Here is an 18926-nt window from a genome sequence, read left to right on the forward strand (position 1 = left end):
GCGTAAAAGTGGATGTGCTATACACACATTGTGACAAGAGCCTAAATAATATACTGCACAATGCGAGCGCATCATAATAATATCGAAATTACTTGACATCTTTTAATCACAAACAACCCAATTTGAACGAAAGTATATTATTATTATATGCAAACAACACAGAGACATAGTAATTTAATATTTTTTTTTTCTTTCAGTCTGACGCGCAAATTATAAAGATGTTTTTAAATTAAAACAAAACGTTATTATTGTTATTATTAATACATGCTTCGTGGCCTCAAAAACTAAGTCATTATTGTTGTGTTTAGATCGAGAAGAATAGTATAACAACGATCAAATAATGATTAATGTGTGTTAATTCATCATTGTTTTTAATATATAAAGACACCGTTAAATTATTATTACAGTCTAAGAAATTGTTTTAATAATATTTATTATTTGTTGCGACAATTTTTATTTATTTTTATACCGGCAACATCATCATAGTTATTACAATAATAATGTAAGTCACTTATATAACTAATCAAATTCCAAATTGATGATTAGGGCCAAGGGGAGAAATAAAATAATTTTTTTCCTTGACCTAAATTACTGATCAACGAATTCGGGTGCAATCAAATCGAATATTTGTAGAAGCAATCGACCGACGTATAAAAGAAAATTGAAAACATCAACTATAGTAATAATATTTTTATTAGATTATATTTGGATTACTAAAAAGCACACCAATAACACACAAACGCGCCTGATAAAAACGATATAGGCCAGCAGTAATGCGTGTACGCCCAACAAAATTAGTGAATTCGTACAAAATGGCGTTCCCTTAACGCCGTAGCCATAAATGCTAGAATATATATATTTATTTTAATCCGTTCGTCTATACAAGAAACATGATTTGACAATTTTACGAACAACCAGATCAAAAAAGAAATAACCTTAAACGAAATCCATAAACAGATGTTTTTGGTCTTATAGATATTCGATATCCAGCCATAGGTAATACTTGATCGGTAAATAAAAACGGTAAAAAACAAGTACCTATAATAAATAAATCTATAATCCTATTATTTGTTTTATACTATAAATAAGTATATAATTATGGTAAAAACAATTCTAGCTTATATGCATTTAAATTTACGAGAAATTTTCTATCACCAGTCTCACCACCACATACTCTCTTAATATAAATTACAACATTGGCTTATGCAAAAATGATAAGTACAATATTTTTCATTCATAAATCGAGACACAAGTTATAACTCATAAAACAGTCGTTCAAGATATCAAGCATATCAAGCAATAAGCTTAAAATAATCATTTAATAATTTATCTGCAGATAAATATTTATTTAAATTAATATTAGAAATGTACTCACTGTTGGTAGAGAGTTGGTGGACAGCTGGGTTCGAGAGATGGAGGAAATACACCCGATGATTTGAGAGGCCCGACGATTGCGACATTCTTAGCGGCAGACGGAGACCTGGCAGTGGTCGCCGTAGCTTTTTTGTCCACATCCCTGGCAATTTTCAGCGGTGTACAGATCTGATGTTTTACCACGTTGCTTTGGACCGTGGTAATGGTAGCGCTGAATGCAGGTGGTTTGACAGTGGACATAACCACCTGTTGTTTGGGTGCCGAGGAACCACCGGCACCCTGGAACACAGATTTCCGGGCCGAGAACTCAGACTTACAGTAATCCTTATTGGGTATGGTGAGTTTATTACGACGGACGCTCGACGAACGACCAAATTCCTTAACACTGTTGTGCGTAAACTGTAGTGGTTTATCTTCCGTTGTCGTTGTGCTCGTTAATAATGGCGTCGGAGGCGGGGGCAGCAGGGGTGGCTGTAGTAGTTCAATGGCAAATGATTTGACCGGTGTCTGCGGCACTGCTTTGTGGCTATCGTATATGTAAGACAGCGATTTTGATTTTTCGCTCATAGCGTTGTGCTGATGCTGATACTGGTGGCCGTTCAGATGATGATTGTTGTTGGGAGACAATCCGACAGATAACCCGCCGCAGCTGGCATTAAAGTCTCTGTTAAGAAGCACGTCTTCAACGGCGCTAAAACTGCTTTCCAGTCTCTTTTCTTTGCCGTTGCGTAGGAACTTGTCGTTCCTCAGGGACTCGGGCTTCGGCCAGATGGCTTCCGGTGGCGGTGGTGGCAACGGTTCATCCGACACAAACATTTGCTCGTCATCGTCAACCACCGGCGGCGGTGGCGGCAGATCAGGACTTGGCTCGCGCTTCGCTTGGGGCGTCTGCTGTCGAGCGACCTGTTTCTTCTTAGGTGGCAATTCGGGAACCCAATCATCAATAGATATCGATGGTCCAAGTACCATAGGCCCAAGAATCGCTGTCGACAGCGAACCGCAGCTAGAACTTAACAGTGTTTAAAAACAAGCGATTAGTACTAAATATTATATACGGATTTAACACATATTTGATTTATTTTGTTTGTTTTTTAGTAATGTAATAATTTTTCAAATAAACTGGATTTAGAATAAATATTTATTTATTTAAATGAATAGCAAATGCTAAATACGATGATGATTTATTACTTTTATTAGCTAAACCAGTTATGGTTATGTACTTAAATTTAAAAATTTGGCAAATAACCAGGTATATTCTATAGGTGTAAGCAATTAAATATGATAATAAATTATCGAATTAATATTTAATTTGAAAATGGTTAACATTAAAAATATATTAAATTAATAAATTGTCAAATAATATACTTATTAAACCCTAATTTATAAGCCAAATATTGATACTTTAATTTATTATAAGCTGATTAATATTTTTACCGATTAAAATGTAAAAGAAGTAAGTTAAGTAAATAGTTAAAAAGTATTGTAATTCAATTCACCTAATAATATAGACATCAGGTATGAAACAATATAATTTACTAATTTATTATGTTTTTATTTTTAATTAAGTTTATAATTTTAAACTTAAATTTTATAATTCACCAAACTGTAAATTAATAAAATAAAAAAATTATTTAAATTTAATATAATATTTTAGAAGTAACTATGTAGGTATAAACTATAAATGTAGAATTACATTATATATTTTTTCTATTTTTTTTTTATAGAATCATATTTATTTTATTCTATGAATTTTAAATGATAAATTAAAAACATTGATTATGAAATAAAATTAATTATAAATTATAAGAAAAGGATTTAGTCGGTTTTTTAAAACTAATGAAATAAACAAATTAAAATAATAAATAATAAATAATAGGTAACAATACGTTATAAATTAGATAATAATTTTAAAATAATAATGTATTTAATTATAAAAAAGTTTTTAAACAGTAAAGTTTTGAAATAATTTATTTTGTTCCAATTTTTTATAATTATTTATAAATATATATATTTTATTGAAAAGAAATGTTTTTAAGGAGTTTAGTATAGGCAACTTATATTAAAGTTCAAGAATATTACAATTTAAGGGGCAAATCGTATTTTTAAAAAGCCATGTTTTCAAAGGTATCAGTTAAATGTATATTTTTTAACTGCAACAACATTAGTTATATTGGAATCATTTTTAACCATTTTGTTTTCGTGTTTAAACGTACAAGAATCATGTTGATATAAATTTTACGAAAAATATATATAAAATATTAATTTGATATTTGTTACTCTCAGTGTAATTATGTACCTCCTGAGCGGATTGTTTTTACTGAGTTCCTTGGAGTTGGTGTTGTTCACTTCTTCGACTGAACTGTCATCTTTTGAACAATCCTGAGAACATGAAGTAAAACGAAACAAATTATTATAATAAAAAATATAATGCATTACCGATGAAAACAAAAAAAAAAAACGTAGTCGCAGTCACAGTTATTTTATTTTAATCTATTTTAAGTTATACGTAGACAATAACCGATATGGTGATACCAAGAGTATATCAATAATATGTCTAGGAAATCCAAGCCCTTCTTACGATCCACAACTTGGACAGCTGTGACAAAGCTAAAGTTGTTTTCGAACTGAGTATTCATACAATTATAAAGAAAGTGATCATCAGGTAAGCACAATGGCAGGTGTAGGCTAACTTATGCACTCCCCAAACGCAATTATCCCGAGAGAATTAAGGAATTCACTAGTCCTTAATGCTTGTTGATTAAATTATTATGAATCAATCACTAAAAAAATACAAATAATACCAACATAGATTCATAGAGGTGGTTAATATTGTTATTTTGGTGTAATATTTGTGTAGGGGAAGACGTTTCTATTCGAGCAATATTTTTCTCTTGATAAGAGGGGCTAGGATTTTATTTATATGTATTTATAATAATACAATTTTTTCATTTTGGCACGAAAAATTTAAGAAATTAAGAGGAGCTCTCGTGCTATTAAGTGTTTTTTTTAATATTAATTCTTTTCCGCATTATCAAACTTAAGGTACACCACTGATCTTTTAAGTAATTTATTTTAGTGCGCACACGCATTTTAAGGAATTTACATTATTTCAATGCTAAGTTTATGCCTAAAATTCAACCGATAAATCACTTAAGAAAGTTCGAGGAAATAACTCACATCGTTCCAAGTAGCCGGAGAATCATATTCGGACGAAATGGATGAGCGTCTAGAAAGCGGAGTGGGCAACCGTGGACGACAAGGTATTGGCGGAGGCCTAGGCGGAGGTGGCGACAGCTGTGGCTCAGACCTCCAAGATGACCCGGGCTGGTGTCTTTCGTAGAAGTTCAACAAGGCCCGTTTCTGTATGGCTCTCAATGAGTGGTCCGTCACTTTGTGCTTCTTTTCCGGATCAAAATACGTGAACTTGTTGGGCGTTTGATGTTGCTGTTGCTGCTGTTGCTGCTGTTGCTGTTTTTCTAGTTCATTGATACGTTCAGCTACAGTCAGCGCTGGCGGAGATCTAAAAGAATTAAAAATGTTTAGTTAATATTCGCCTGCACATATGTAAGCATATAATAATAAATTAGGTACCAAAGGTAAATTTATTAATTATATTTAAAAAAAAACAATTAACTGGAAATTTTTCATATATATATATAGTATATACATATTATAAAGTATTTCTGATTTTAAAGCTTCTATGACAATAACAATTAATAAGAATATGAATTTTAATGTGGTTTAACAAATACAATTTTATCCTTTAACGTTTATTTAAAATTCGCAAAACAGGGCGTTTTATTATTATTATTCATTTTTGATTTAAAATTTGTAGATATTTTCGGTTAGATTTAAGCGCAGGTAAAACACAGTAAGCCCTTCTTGTGATTTCAAACCAAATCATTGACGAAAGTATTATATTAATATTTGAAGATTAAACAACCGAAGAACATTTTAACGCGTTTAATATTTTTTCAAAGTGAGATAATTAGAATAGGACGACAGCAATATGCTTATAATATTATTACAATCGTACGAGAAAAGTATAATAGTATGGAGAAAGCTTGTATTATACAACTGTGTCATATACACATATATGTAGACATATAGGAATAAAGAGCATAATACTTTATCCCAAGTCATTTAGAATAATAAGAAAAATAAGATAAATAAATTTGATAAGTCGCGATATTATGCATAAGCAGATGACGTACGAGATGTGAATGGAGAAAAAGAAAACTGAATTTTGATATATATCTAGGTATATGGCAATAATAATAAAAACGTTGAACAATAAAAATATAAGAGTATATCGTCAAACGGGGTGATAACGAATCGTTCACTAATTACTCGATGTTGTTCCGACTTGCGGCTACATAATTATTAATAATTAATTAATGACGTTAGAAATTTACGTTACAGTTATATAAATAATACAGAGATTACATACTGCGATTGTGTAATGTTTACCTACGTTATATTATTATAACGGAGACAACAATGTAATATTATTTACGAGCGATTAACTTCGAGTTAAGGATTTATATTACAATTGTGTTTGATTTCAACTCTATAGTCCTAACGCATTAAAATGCGATAATATTAAAATCATATTACTGAATCATAATGAGTAAAATGAGTTTAACAACTTTATGATATAATGGTACTAATATAACATTTTGACATTTTACTAGTTTAAAATATATAATAAGGTGTGTAGTGCAGTCGTTCGTACTTTGGTGAAGTCTTTTCGTCTACGACCATGACTGGTTGTACCGTGTACGTGCTGACCGGAAACAATTTCCGGAGATTTCTCTGGTTACCGGCCCTATGCTCCTGGGCGCTGACGCCCGACCAACCGTCAGTCACGCTCAGCACAGATTCGGAGTGGTGTCTCTGCGGCGCCGACACCTTGGCACTGTGCGCGATGAGCTGGGTGGTCCCACGGTACCCGCTACTAGATACGGTGCTCAAGTCACTGTTGGAGCCATGCCACTTGAGCGTTTCGCTTGACGAACCGGAACTGGCACTTGAATCCCTTCCCTGGGCACCAGTGACGACGGTGGGTTTCTCCGAATCTTTACTATTAACAACCACGACGGCAGATTCGCTGTCTCTCCTCAACCTGCGGAAAGTTCACCTTGAGGTTACTGACAGTCCAAAAACGGATTGTTTGTGAATTTTTATTCAATTCAATTTTATTATATACCTGTCCAGGAACGGTGTTGACGTGGAATCGGTGCTGGATACGTAGCTATGGTACCCTTCGCTCTGCGCGTACGATGTCTGGTGCTGGTGCGAAGGCACTGTTTTTTCGGTCAAACTGATCTGGGACGTGGATTTTTCCTCGTAAATCCGCGTATAGTGATCCAGCTCCTCCTTGGTCAAATGGCTGGACAACGCGCTGTCGCTACCGTCAAAACAGCTTGAATATTCGTCTGTTTCTCGCTGTGGAAATGGAATAACACAATTTACAAAAACATCCAACAACAACAATAATAATAATTTTATAAGTAAAAGGCTCGTATATGTATTTGTAAACATTAAACGGGTTACTAACGTGCGGCGAGTCGTCGTAAGCTCTAGAATACTTTTCGAGTTGTGCTTGGGTAAGCTGAGATTTTGGGTCTACCGAATCCAATGCTGTCGACGATAATGGCACACAAAAATGTTTCTCGGCGGTCTGTTGCAGTCTTTCCACGTAACCGCCGCCACCGTTTTTGGTTCTCATCGATCGCACTCGATCCAACAGTTCGGGTTTACTTTTTTCGCAACGCTCCATCACGGTCTTCAACTGCAAAAAACGGTCTATGTCAAAAGTGTTGCATAAAAAAATATTATTACGTGTCACACGTAATATATTATGTGAATACTATGAATAAGATAGGTCATGACCGTGACAATAATAATCGTCCTAAAAACACACTATTATTATAACGATTAGATGAATTTATATAAAAATGAATAATATTAATCGATAGTTAGTGATAGAGCCAAGTGGTGTTTCCCCGTCATATATATATATATATATTATATATACATATAGATATACCTACGTACGAACAATAGCTCGGGGTCAAAAACTTCGGCGGCATCTAAGTCTGACCGACAGCATATTATAATATATTGTAAGCCTTAATACTCAAACCGGTTTCGTTAAACAAACATTTATCCGCGCACCGCCACCGCCGTTGAACACACTGAAAGTGTTTCGCTCGTTATTCGCATCCGACACGCCTGGTTCTCCGCGGTGTGCGAGGCCCGGCTAGTCAACGACAAATCGATTCGCGGCGAACACACCGGACACGGTTCGTCAACACGAATAGTGCACCGAAATTCTTTGCGGGAGAAGAGCCCCGTTCAACAACGACGACCACGCTGCCGTTAATCATAATTATGTATAGATAACGAGTGTGTATGTAATGTAGAGTGACCATATTTTTATACAAAAAACAAAACTGACGATTTGGTCCAAAATATGATATTTAAAGAAGGGACAATCTCATTTTAAATAGGACGTTTGGTGACCTTAATTTTGTATAATTTACGATTAACAATCAACAAGTTCTAACGACGTGGATTTGATGTCAAAAAATCGCGACCGGCTACTGTAGAGTATGAACAGAGTTCAGTACATATGCTACGCTTACGTGATAATATGTAAACAATTATACATCATGTCCTGGAGTTCTGTAGAATTATTCGACAACAGACAAAATTTTAACTCAGGATCTGCGTGACAAATATCAGACGTCGGACAGAAGAAAAATAGAAATTCTTCTATACTTACGATTATGAACTTTTGCAATCAGGGGCAGCAGTAGCGGAGGTGTACGCGTTGATGAAATGCGAGATCAGATTTATTTATCATATTGGTGTAGTATACAACTACCGATATGCACAATATAATGTTATACTGTGAGCCAATTTTGGGTAAATGGAAAAGTACACGAATCTGTTTGGTCATTGTACGGATATCGCATGACACACGAGGATAAACAATAAGAACATATAACGTAAAACACACTACATTAACCGGCGAGTGCACGTCACAGGTCCGGTTGAATTAACACCTATTGGCTATTACATAGAATGCAGAAATATTTATAAACACCGATATCACTGTAGCTGAATAAAGACAACTGCTGGCTGCTACAAGTCGAGTGCACCGACTTCGGCGGAATCACAAAAATGCATGGTCGCACATACCGTGTCCTTTGCCCAGCGCGCAGTTATCATCATCAATATCATTTACGCACGTATTTCCAAGAACAACATTTAATCAATAGTATAGATAGTATATACATTTTTATTGCACAAAAATCGCCGAGTATAGATACTTTTGGGATTATTCTTTTAAAAACAAACTGTCAAAACAACATAATTTGTCGTTCTCAACTTCCGCTGCAGCGGCGAACCAAATCGATATTATTTTAAACTTCCATATCGTCATCGGCACAGAGGTGTAACCCCGGGAGGTATATTATTATTATGTCTGGAATCGAAACAACGACAACACTATTTATAATAATCGACGTAACAATCGGATTCGGTTGTCGGATGGAGAGCGCGCGCGCGACAACCACAAAATCGCCAATAATATTATATTAACGGCAATAAATTGTAAAATCATAATATGATATTATTATAATAAGGCGTGTGTCGTACTGGCAGAGCGTGAAACATCAGAAGACGCGATGCAGTCAGTGACCCGTCTCGAGACGGGCGCGGCGGGCGTCGTCAAGTCCGGCATTATATTATTATACGGCCAATAATACCGCTGCGGTACATTTTATAATATATATATATATATTAATCTTAAATAAAACGGCAACTTAGCCATTAGTTATTACTTATTAGTAATAGTAAATTTATAGATATAACGTGTTTTTATATTAAATTCTGAAATTTAGATTTTTTTGAGAAATTAGATTAAATTTGTAATATGTTGATGGTTGGGTCCTAACGCATGACTAATTTATTCGGAAATGTAAAAACGATTTCGAATTTTTGACTTTCTGTGAAAATTGTAGTATAATTATTAATTAATGGCACAATCTCATTAATCTTAATACTAATTTCAATTAAATTAATAAACAATATAAATCTTTGGCAAAATTCCAAACTCGACCAGAAAAAAAACTGTGATTAACCGACTTCCATAACGTTACATTCACTGATTCACCTAACTAACACAAAGTTATTTGTTAACAAAATAAGAACCTCTTAACACCTTGTAGTAGATCCACATCCACGTCCTTCCGACGATTAAATAAACATAATGAACTCGTGTAGAAATTATTATTAATTATTCGTGAGTCATGTGCGGGTGAGATCGGTTTCGTATGTGAACACAATGATGATAATAATGATGTTATCATAATAACATCTCACCAAGTTTAATATGCATAATATATATCGTCATACATTTTCGCGGGGAAATTTTGAATTTATAACGAATTCAACGGCGACGTGGCAAGATTATCTGGCAGTTTGTATCTTTATGTTTCGTCAAATGTACTCCTTCTCTCCTGGTTTTTATTTTCTACATAATTTTCCGTATACTTTCACCGAACCATAAGTATAGGACCTCGGCGGTGTCGACGTTTTGGAACGTACACAATATAGCGTACAAGAAACTGAGATGATAAATATAATAATATATAATATGAGGTCGTCGTATATATATTTATATATTTGTATACACGATAGATCGATGGCGATAAATAATGACGAGATAATTTCCTGCATACAAGTCCTATTTTCCCATCTCTCGTTTCTACAACAGTGTAGGCGGTGGCAACATGCATATGGTAATAATAATTTATATTCTGTGGGTTAGGTAAACATTATTACTGTAAGAGACGATATTTTGTATGCGCGAGTGTTTACTTGTTGCGTGTATAGCCCGTTGGACAGTCTCTTGGGATACGGCCGGACGATGGGCGGCGGTTGTTCCTTCGGATAACTATTACTGTTGCTGATGCCGCTGCTGCCCGTCTGCTCTTCCGCCCAGGACTTCCTGACCGCGGTGACGGACATTCCATTGCTTTTGACGGTCGTCGCCGCGGCGGTGATGGCCGGACAGGAAGGAAATTTTTCGTGTCCGCAACCCGTGTCCTTGATCTATAAAAACAGTTGATTTGTATAGATATAATTTTACATGCTTTTCATAAACATATACAAACACTAGGATAATAAATAATATATAAACCGTCGTGGGTAATAGTAGCGACCCAAAAACAAAAACAAAATATCAAATTTTAATACGAAAATCGACGATACAATTTGGATTGACCTTGTCCTCGAAAATATATAATAAAATATAATGCGCGCATATTAATTTATTGTACATGAATTAACCGATCAGTCGTGTTTCGAGACAATAATCGGAGAACTCATTGTTTCTGTCGGTTGTCCGTGTGTAACAGCATACGTAGGTACTCTGCGCGATAGTTGGTATAGATATAATACAATAATGAATTACGTACGCCGTGGAGTATGTTATTTGATGAACGAAAGACGGAAAAAATTCCCTCGGATATGCGGCGGCGATTATGATTCTTACGACTACATCGACCTCAAATTCGTCCTTGAAGGAGATATTTTTTTTTATCCGAATACGACTACTATTGTATAAGCCGAACACCCACGGACAGAATTTTTTCATATTTTTTATATACGCACACGACGTGTATGCATCGATCGATATAATATAACTGGTTCGTCATCATATCGATGAAGAGCACACCGTACCTGGTTCGACAACGATTCACCGAATATTAAAATATTACGTTGATGAATAAACACACTGTCAATATATAAATATAATAAACCCCCATAGAAAATTAATAACTATTAAAAAGAATAGAAATAATATATCTGAAATATTTCTGATGTCTGAAAAACTTTATCGATTTTTTGTTTTAAAATCATTTTTAAGATAATTTGCATGTGTTGCGCACAAATTGTGTAGGTAATAATTTATTATTTAAAACGATATCGTTTGAAAAGAAAATATGTATAATTATCGACACATGTTTTAAGGATTGATTATAAGTTTTATTTTCTGCACCAATAGCATTATAAAATGTTTAATGTATAATAAAATCTCATGATTCATGATGTAAGTAATTTATATGAGATCGTATTGAAAAAGAGAATTATTCCTATAGCTATGTTTTTTCCAACCACAAACTAAAATTTTTTAAGGCGTTAATAAAAAAAATATACGTATAATTATATTAATTTTAATGATGTTTCATATAGTTCTCATTCGTTTCGGAGTGTTTTTATGTTTTAATTAAAATATACGTAGGTAGAAGTAAAGAAGACTATGCGAACATTATAAATAGATGCTATGCCATGTTGGAATTTTAAATAACTTTAAATGTAAAATGTTATAGGAAACGGAATAATATAACGTACAATAGTTAAACGTCATTAGCAAATGCGGTAAACTATTTAGCTGGTTACAAGAAACATGAGCTATTAATGAAGTAGGTTTTCGTAGAAAAATCTTTTCGAAACGCATGCATTTTGTTGAAGTATGCGACGTATACGATATTGCAGAAACCCGCCGTGAGCAAACAGATAAAAACATGAGATATGAATAATATATTTCGGTAATAAATTATCAAAAATAATAACTAATAATTTATTGTTAAAAACAAAACAATATCTATAAATTCAACATTTAGCAATGAGCATTTATCGATTTTAAAGTTTCCTAAAATAAATTATAAGTGCACTATTTTATTTCTATAGTTTTAACCATTGTGATTTTTCAATGTAGTACACAGAGATTATAGATACACATACATTAGTATTTAGTTTAATTTATTATTACATCATACTAATGCATGTAGCGAGTTATTAATTTATAATTTAACTTTCTAATTGTATATTAATTAAAATAATAATAGTTTGCTCCCCTATTAAATAATGCTTTCCAATGATTCACCAACGAACAAAAAACACAATAAAATTGTATTCCTATTATTAGTCAAATTTAAAATATGGTGTGATTATATCGGTATTGAATTTTGTAAGAATTTATTCAAAAATAAAAGTTATGAGTTAAATATAGGATGGTATAGTATAGTAAACCTATATACATAATATGTATTATTATTATGCACAAATACACTGCGAAAGAATTAAAAATTACGATATAATTTCTGTGATTTAATATTACTGTTATACAATGCACATATTGGACGAATAAAAAAAACATTTAGATTACATTTTTGTCTTGCGATATAAGCTGTTGCGAAAGTCTTATTGTATGTGTCATAGAAAATATTCACAGAAAGATGTTACAACAAACGCAACAAAAGAATGCTGAGTAAGCGCACGGATGTCAACTAGCCCAATACTATAGAAATAAATATTTATTAAAATTCTGATTTCTTATATATTTTTTTTAAATATAGGTACTTTAAGACTACATTTTGATATGTTAAGAAAATTTAAGGAATGATCTGTGGCGATACAAACTCCTATTCAAATGAGAACAATCTTTTTTTATACTGTAAATTGATGAGTATTTGATTAAAAATGTTGATGCATTAATTTTACTAACTATATTATTATAATGATAAAATTTCAATTTTTTTTCATTAATGCTATTTATTATTGTATCCACGACGCTCAACAATTCTTATACAATATTATAATTTAAATTAAAATAAGTTATAAAAAAAACTCACTACCACGGGTGGCAGTGGGGCTCTATGTCTGGGTAAGTGTCCGTCACAAGTTTCAGTCATGCGGGTCGTTACACGACCGGATTTGACGACACTTTTATTGCCGTGCGAGGAGCGGTTTTCCTTGCTGCTGGGCAGTTCTCTGATGGTGGCCACGGCGGAACAGTTGGCCTTAGCGAACAATCCATCGTTCCGTGTTCTGTGGAAATAAAAAAAAAATTAGTTCTCACAATTCAATGTATATTAATATTATAAGTACAATGCTGTAAAGAATAATTATTTAAAACAATGATAAGACAAGGTATCAAGAATTTTTTTGTAGTTGGTCCAATTGAAAAATTTATTTCCATTACATTAATTATTGTTTTATTAACAAATTACTCTGTGCAAGAGCATTACAAATTTGATAGGTATCATCACAGTTTTTTGATACGCAACCCCTGCTAAAATATCTCTTCACTTCGCCTATATCGTAGTTCTCCACTTCTCACTAACTGACATTATTATTGCTACGTAAATACAAAATGTTCTCAATGCACTGTAGATCCACAAAATAATCAAAATAAAAAAATTATTATTCTGTGACAGATTTATGAAAAAAATTTTTATCGTCATAATAAATCGTTACCTAATTTATTCTGTATATCTACTTAACTACTTCTGTCACTGAATAAAATATAATTATTCTGTGCTTCAGCTAGTTTTTCCCGCTAAAAAAATACAAAATTAACAAAAAATTTAAATTTGATAATAATATCTAATAATGACACGGGAAATTAAATCAACCAATCAGAAGTGGAAAACTACGACATAGGCCGGAGGTGAAAGAGATGCGTATACTTGCGCAAAACTAGTACAACTATGATGATACCTATCTGATTTGTCATGTGAAAGAGATAATGGGGTCTGGACCCACGGAGTACAGCTCTTTTATCGCATCACTATAATCCGAAATTATATTGTATAACATATTACTTTTATATTTATTTATTTAAGTATTATAAACCTTTTTGTGAAATGCAGTAAGTGAACAATATTAGGATTTCAGTAGCATATTAAATTAAACTTGATATTATGGCTATTTATAACAATTAACAAAAAAATAAATAAGAAAATAACAGATAAAAAATATTAGAATAAAAGTAAGTACATTTAAATATAATATATACTTAATATATTAAAACTTCGTGTGTAGAATAATGCTTATATTATTATTATTTGTAAGATTTCTATAAAAAATAAAAAAAAACCAAAAATCAGAAATCAGAAATATCTTATAGCTTAATCTATCATAGATATAACAAAATAATATTATATTAATCAGCGGTAGTCGTTGCGCTCGTATTGGCGATTCGCTACAAGTCTGTGATGGATCGATAGTCTCGTAGCAATGGTATTTTTTTAATTTAAATTATCGTAATTATCGGATTTTTTTGTTATGATGATATTTGAAACAAAAAAAAAATGTATGTACAATAAAAAATACAACAGCTGCGACAGAATAAAATTTAAATTGATTGTTATTATACGCTGGACAGCGAAAACCAACCGAGACGCGATTACACCGACTAAGTGTCCGAAACCTGGTGACGAAGTACATAACATTATATTATTATTTATTAGTAGTTAGTACAGTTATTTTGTTTACGGGAACAAATACGAATGCAATAAGTGCAATTTATTGATGAAATGGTCGACAAACCTGACAAATATAACTGAAGTACCTACACTATTACACTGAATTTATACTATACACTAAACAGCAGTATTATTCTGATCTGAAAATGAGTGGCCACGTACCGTACGTCGTAGAAAACTCATGTATATTGTCGCTATTAAGAGAAAGATAACAACCAATTTTAAAAACTCTACGAGGAAAATAAAACTATGTATACGTTGATAAATGTTTGACTCTTAAAAATTAAATTTAATCAAAATTTCAAATGATTTAGGCATATTCTACAAGTAATATAAAAAAATTGAGATTTCTCTTCAGTTAATTCAGCGGACTCAGTGGAAGGTGCAAGTAGCTCGAAATTTACAGAACATCTGCAATGTTTAAACAATATATTTAGTCCAAAAAATATAAAATATGATTATCATCGCATCATTATAATATGGGCGTAAAAATAAAGCCAAATTGATATTTATAACCATCACTGAGTATAGCGGAATGATTATTTATGTTTCTGGTCTTCTGCTTTACCACAGGTGAAGCATAAGTCGAAGCCAGAGATTCGTAGTAACATTGATTATATTAAGTAAGCTTGCTATATAACTAATGGTAATAATTAGGGAAAGAATTTTTACTAAAACATTTTTATGCAATTCCAACGTGAAAATGTCGACTATATTATTACAATATTGTAGGTGTACATTCATGCAATTTTAAACAAATTTATACAAATTTTATCTAAGTTTGTTTTTGTTATTTATTGGTTTATTTGTACTTTTTTTGTTTAATAAAAACGAGACTAAAAACTTTAATGTAAAATAATGTAGTAAAATGAACAATTTTAGTGATAATATAGTTCCAACAAGCTTATAATACTGGAAATATAATTGTTATATACATTTTTAAGTGAAATATTTGTTAATTAAACGTGGTTTATACATTAATGAATAAATATATACCTATATTTAAATATTTTAGATTAATATTAATTTTAAGTCCCCTAGAGATAATCACCATCAAACAACGAACGTCATCTGTCACTAAAATAGTGCTAAAAATAATAAAAATAATATTGGTGAGTATGTGTATACGATTTATTGTCATCACAATAATATGATTTATACGCACATCTCCTATACAACGCGTCATAAAACATGGGTAGGTAATAATATGGGTTATAACTTATAAATAATGTATAGTTCTTGTTTTAAACCTACGCTATGTAATAAAAATAACAATAATTAATAGGTAATAATCTAATGATAAATAATATAATATAATATAATATGTGCAGACTGCAGACCACGATACTGCCGCATGGGGGTGGTGCGTCGTCTGGATACAAATATCATTATTCTAGGAGCGGGGGTGAGAGGCGTACATATTATTATGGGAGTATAACTTAATATTTTAATCGACTTAACTGGGTGCCCGCACACGACAATAATTCCACGAAATAAACTTGCGTTTATTATTGTATATTATAATGATAATAAAAATATATTATATGAAAATTCATTATTGCAAACCGCAGAGTGCACGTTTGAAGTGTTTAAAACCGGTTTTATGGTATATTAAACAGCGTGCGTGCGTATGCTTGGTAATTGGTATACGTTCGGTTAAATCGTCCGAAACGCTTTGTCACTCGACAGCGTACACGCGTATTAAAAAAAACAACGTACGATTATTTCTTCTTTATCAGTTCGCGCATTACACGGCCAAGTCGTACGTGGTTCAAAAGAAATCACAACGGTGTGGACGTGTAGAATACGCATTATACACATTTGCAGCGATCTCGTTTGAACAATGTGCGTTTAAATGATCCATATAGTTTTTTTGAAAAATTTTGGCCGCGCCACCTGCAGGCTAAAATAAAAACTAAATCTATGAAGCTTTAATGCGAATTTGTGATAAAAACATAAAAACATTTATGACTATTAAGCAGTAGTCTATCATCTGTCGTACAAGTATGTTTTAAAAAAATTAAATATCAAATACGAATTGATTAGGATGACGAGTATTGAATAAAGCCGGGTTTACATCTACATTGTCTGTAGTGTTCGAAAGTTGAGCTCGGTACAACTGAAAAATTTCCGGTAGATCGTGGTTATCTTATGACTGTATGAGTGTTAGTTACAACGGCCAATCAGAATGAGGTGATAGACAAACATAGCTCTATGAACCCGGCTCAAAATGATGATCATATAGTTTACCGTAATACCTAGGTCCTTTTACTACTATATAACAACGAGTTTTCCTATGTAATATGTTACTATGCTATTTTATGAACGACGAATCGCGGGTTTGCTATCTATAGAATACAATACGTACACATTTTTTTACCTGGGTAACCCGTACACTGCATAGTATACGAGCTATATCAACAACGATTATAAGTCGTTCATGCGAATTCCGAGCTGTCCTCCCAATATGATTCGTAAGGATACATCCATACATTATATTGTATTCGGTATGCACATAACATATATAATATGTATAATATAATAATAATAATATACATATACCCACACAGTGCATATGCACGGCCGAATGATTTATGTGTCGGAGCTACCGAATTTCAGGAGGTCACGCCCACTTCTGGCCGTATATAATAATAATATGATTATTATTCCGGAATATTATATATTGGCCGGCCGTGGCGCATCGTATCGCAACACTGCTGTGGCACAGCCTCTTCCAAACGAGAGATGGAAAAAATAAAAACGAGAATAAAATTAAAACGCGAGAGACGGACTTGATCGTGCGCGCATTCCGAACATTGTCGGGGAACCGGTTGTGACCGGTGAGTTTCTTCGACGTATCATATACATATTACATACTGCTGCAATGGCGATATTGCATAATCCGGACTTCCGACGGCGTCTTCGTCTACATGGATCGGGCGCGAACTCGGAATTCGATTTTTGCAGCAGATATCAATAAGGATCAATGCTCCGCATGTCCGCATAGCAATGAAAATGGAGAACTTTAATCTGGCTTGTCGAAATGTTGTAATGGAAATCTTATAAATATTATTGAAAATGTCACTGATACGTTATAGGTAGACCAATCAATTCGTACATTTTTTATTTGACGTTTTATATTTCATTAAATTTAATGAAACGCAGTAACAGCTTAATCCGTCGGAATTTATTATTTTTCAGTTGAGTTTGATCATATTCATTGAACGGTAAATAGAAAAATACACTTTCATAGTTTTATAATATGTATTGACACGAGTATTGAGAGTATTATTATGAGAATGGGCCATTTTTTCAGTTTGTCTACAAGTTAACTTTAAACTTTTATTATTTCATAATTGGTAACTTTATATTATTATAGGAAGTACTTATTTTATTCGATCAAAAAATTATATCATAACTGCGGAAGGCCGCTGAAAGTCACCGTTTGGAAAGAGGAACTCAAAAGGGTAGACAGATATGGTCGTATTTAACGTTGTTGTATTATATATGATATCAATGGTATTATTAAAAGATGATCGCCGGGATGATGATCTGCACTCTGCAGTGTGATAAATGACGTCGATCGGTGACGGCAAACGCGGTAGGTAGGTATTCAGGCCGTGCGACAAGGTCGGCGAAATTTTGTTCGCGCTTTTTCCCCTCGTAGAGAGCATTTACCGTTATTTAAACGCTGCCATGTCGCGCGCGTCTCAATAACGGTTAATGATTTATGTGTAGACGCGCACATAGAAGAAAAATTATATTACATACATTTATTTATATACAGGGTGATTCACCACGTAATAAATATGCCCACCCCCATTTTTTCCTTTAAAAATGAATTTATTCAAACTTTTATTTTTGAAATTTTTAAAATATATTTAAGACCATATTAACAAATTCTTAATATTTGTTGTAATGCTTAAGGCTAGGATCACACTATGCGTTTTGTCGGTTCCCGACAAACCGGAGCCGAACCGCAACAGTTTAAAATAAAATAGATTTAAATATAAAACGCGTTATCAGGGCCAGACTAGACCGATTTGCGGAACCGATTAAAAACCGTCTGGAAGCGACCGCAACCGTCCGGTTGCGTTTCGGGATGTAAAGCACAACACATGTAATGCAGTTTGTCCGATCACATTTGCGCGGATTATCGGTAACCGAAATTGAAAATTTTATGAATAATTAATAATCATTTTTTAA

The 18926-nt window shown here is 32.9% G+C and overlaps 1 protein-coding gene across 1 annotated transcript in view; it reads right to left on the minus strand.

Annotated features, from left to right (window-relative positions):
- LOC112599154 overlaps nucleotides 1-18926 on the minus strand; it is a 172039-nt gene that overhangs the window by 46498 nt on the left and 106615 nt on the right. Inside the window, 8 exon segments of the mRNA XM_025345935.1 lie at nucleotides 1376-2383; nucleotides 3671-3753; nucleotides 4552-4894; nucleotides 6110-6499; nucleotides 6584-6822; nucleotides 6935-7168; nucleotides 10267-10500; nucleotides 13086-13281. Of these exon segments, the coding sequence (XP_025201720.1) occupies nucleotides 1376-2383; nucleotides 3671-3753; nucleotides 4552-4894; nucleotides 6110-6499; nucleotides 6584-6822; nucleotides 6935-7168; nucleotides 10267-10500; nucleotides 13086-13281 (2727 nt within the window).

This window comes from Melanaphis sacchari, unplaced genomic scaffold, assembly GCF_002803265.2.
Source record: "Melanaphis sacchari strain LSU unplaced genomic scaffold, SCAv2.0 Contig4_pilon_pilon, whole genome shotgun sequence".
In the NCBI taxonomy this organism is placed as follows: Eukaryota; Metazoa; Arthropoda; class Insecta; order Hemiptera; family Aphididae; genus Melanaphis; species Melanaphis sacchari.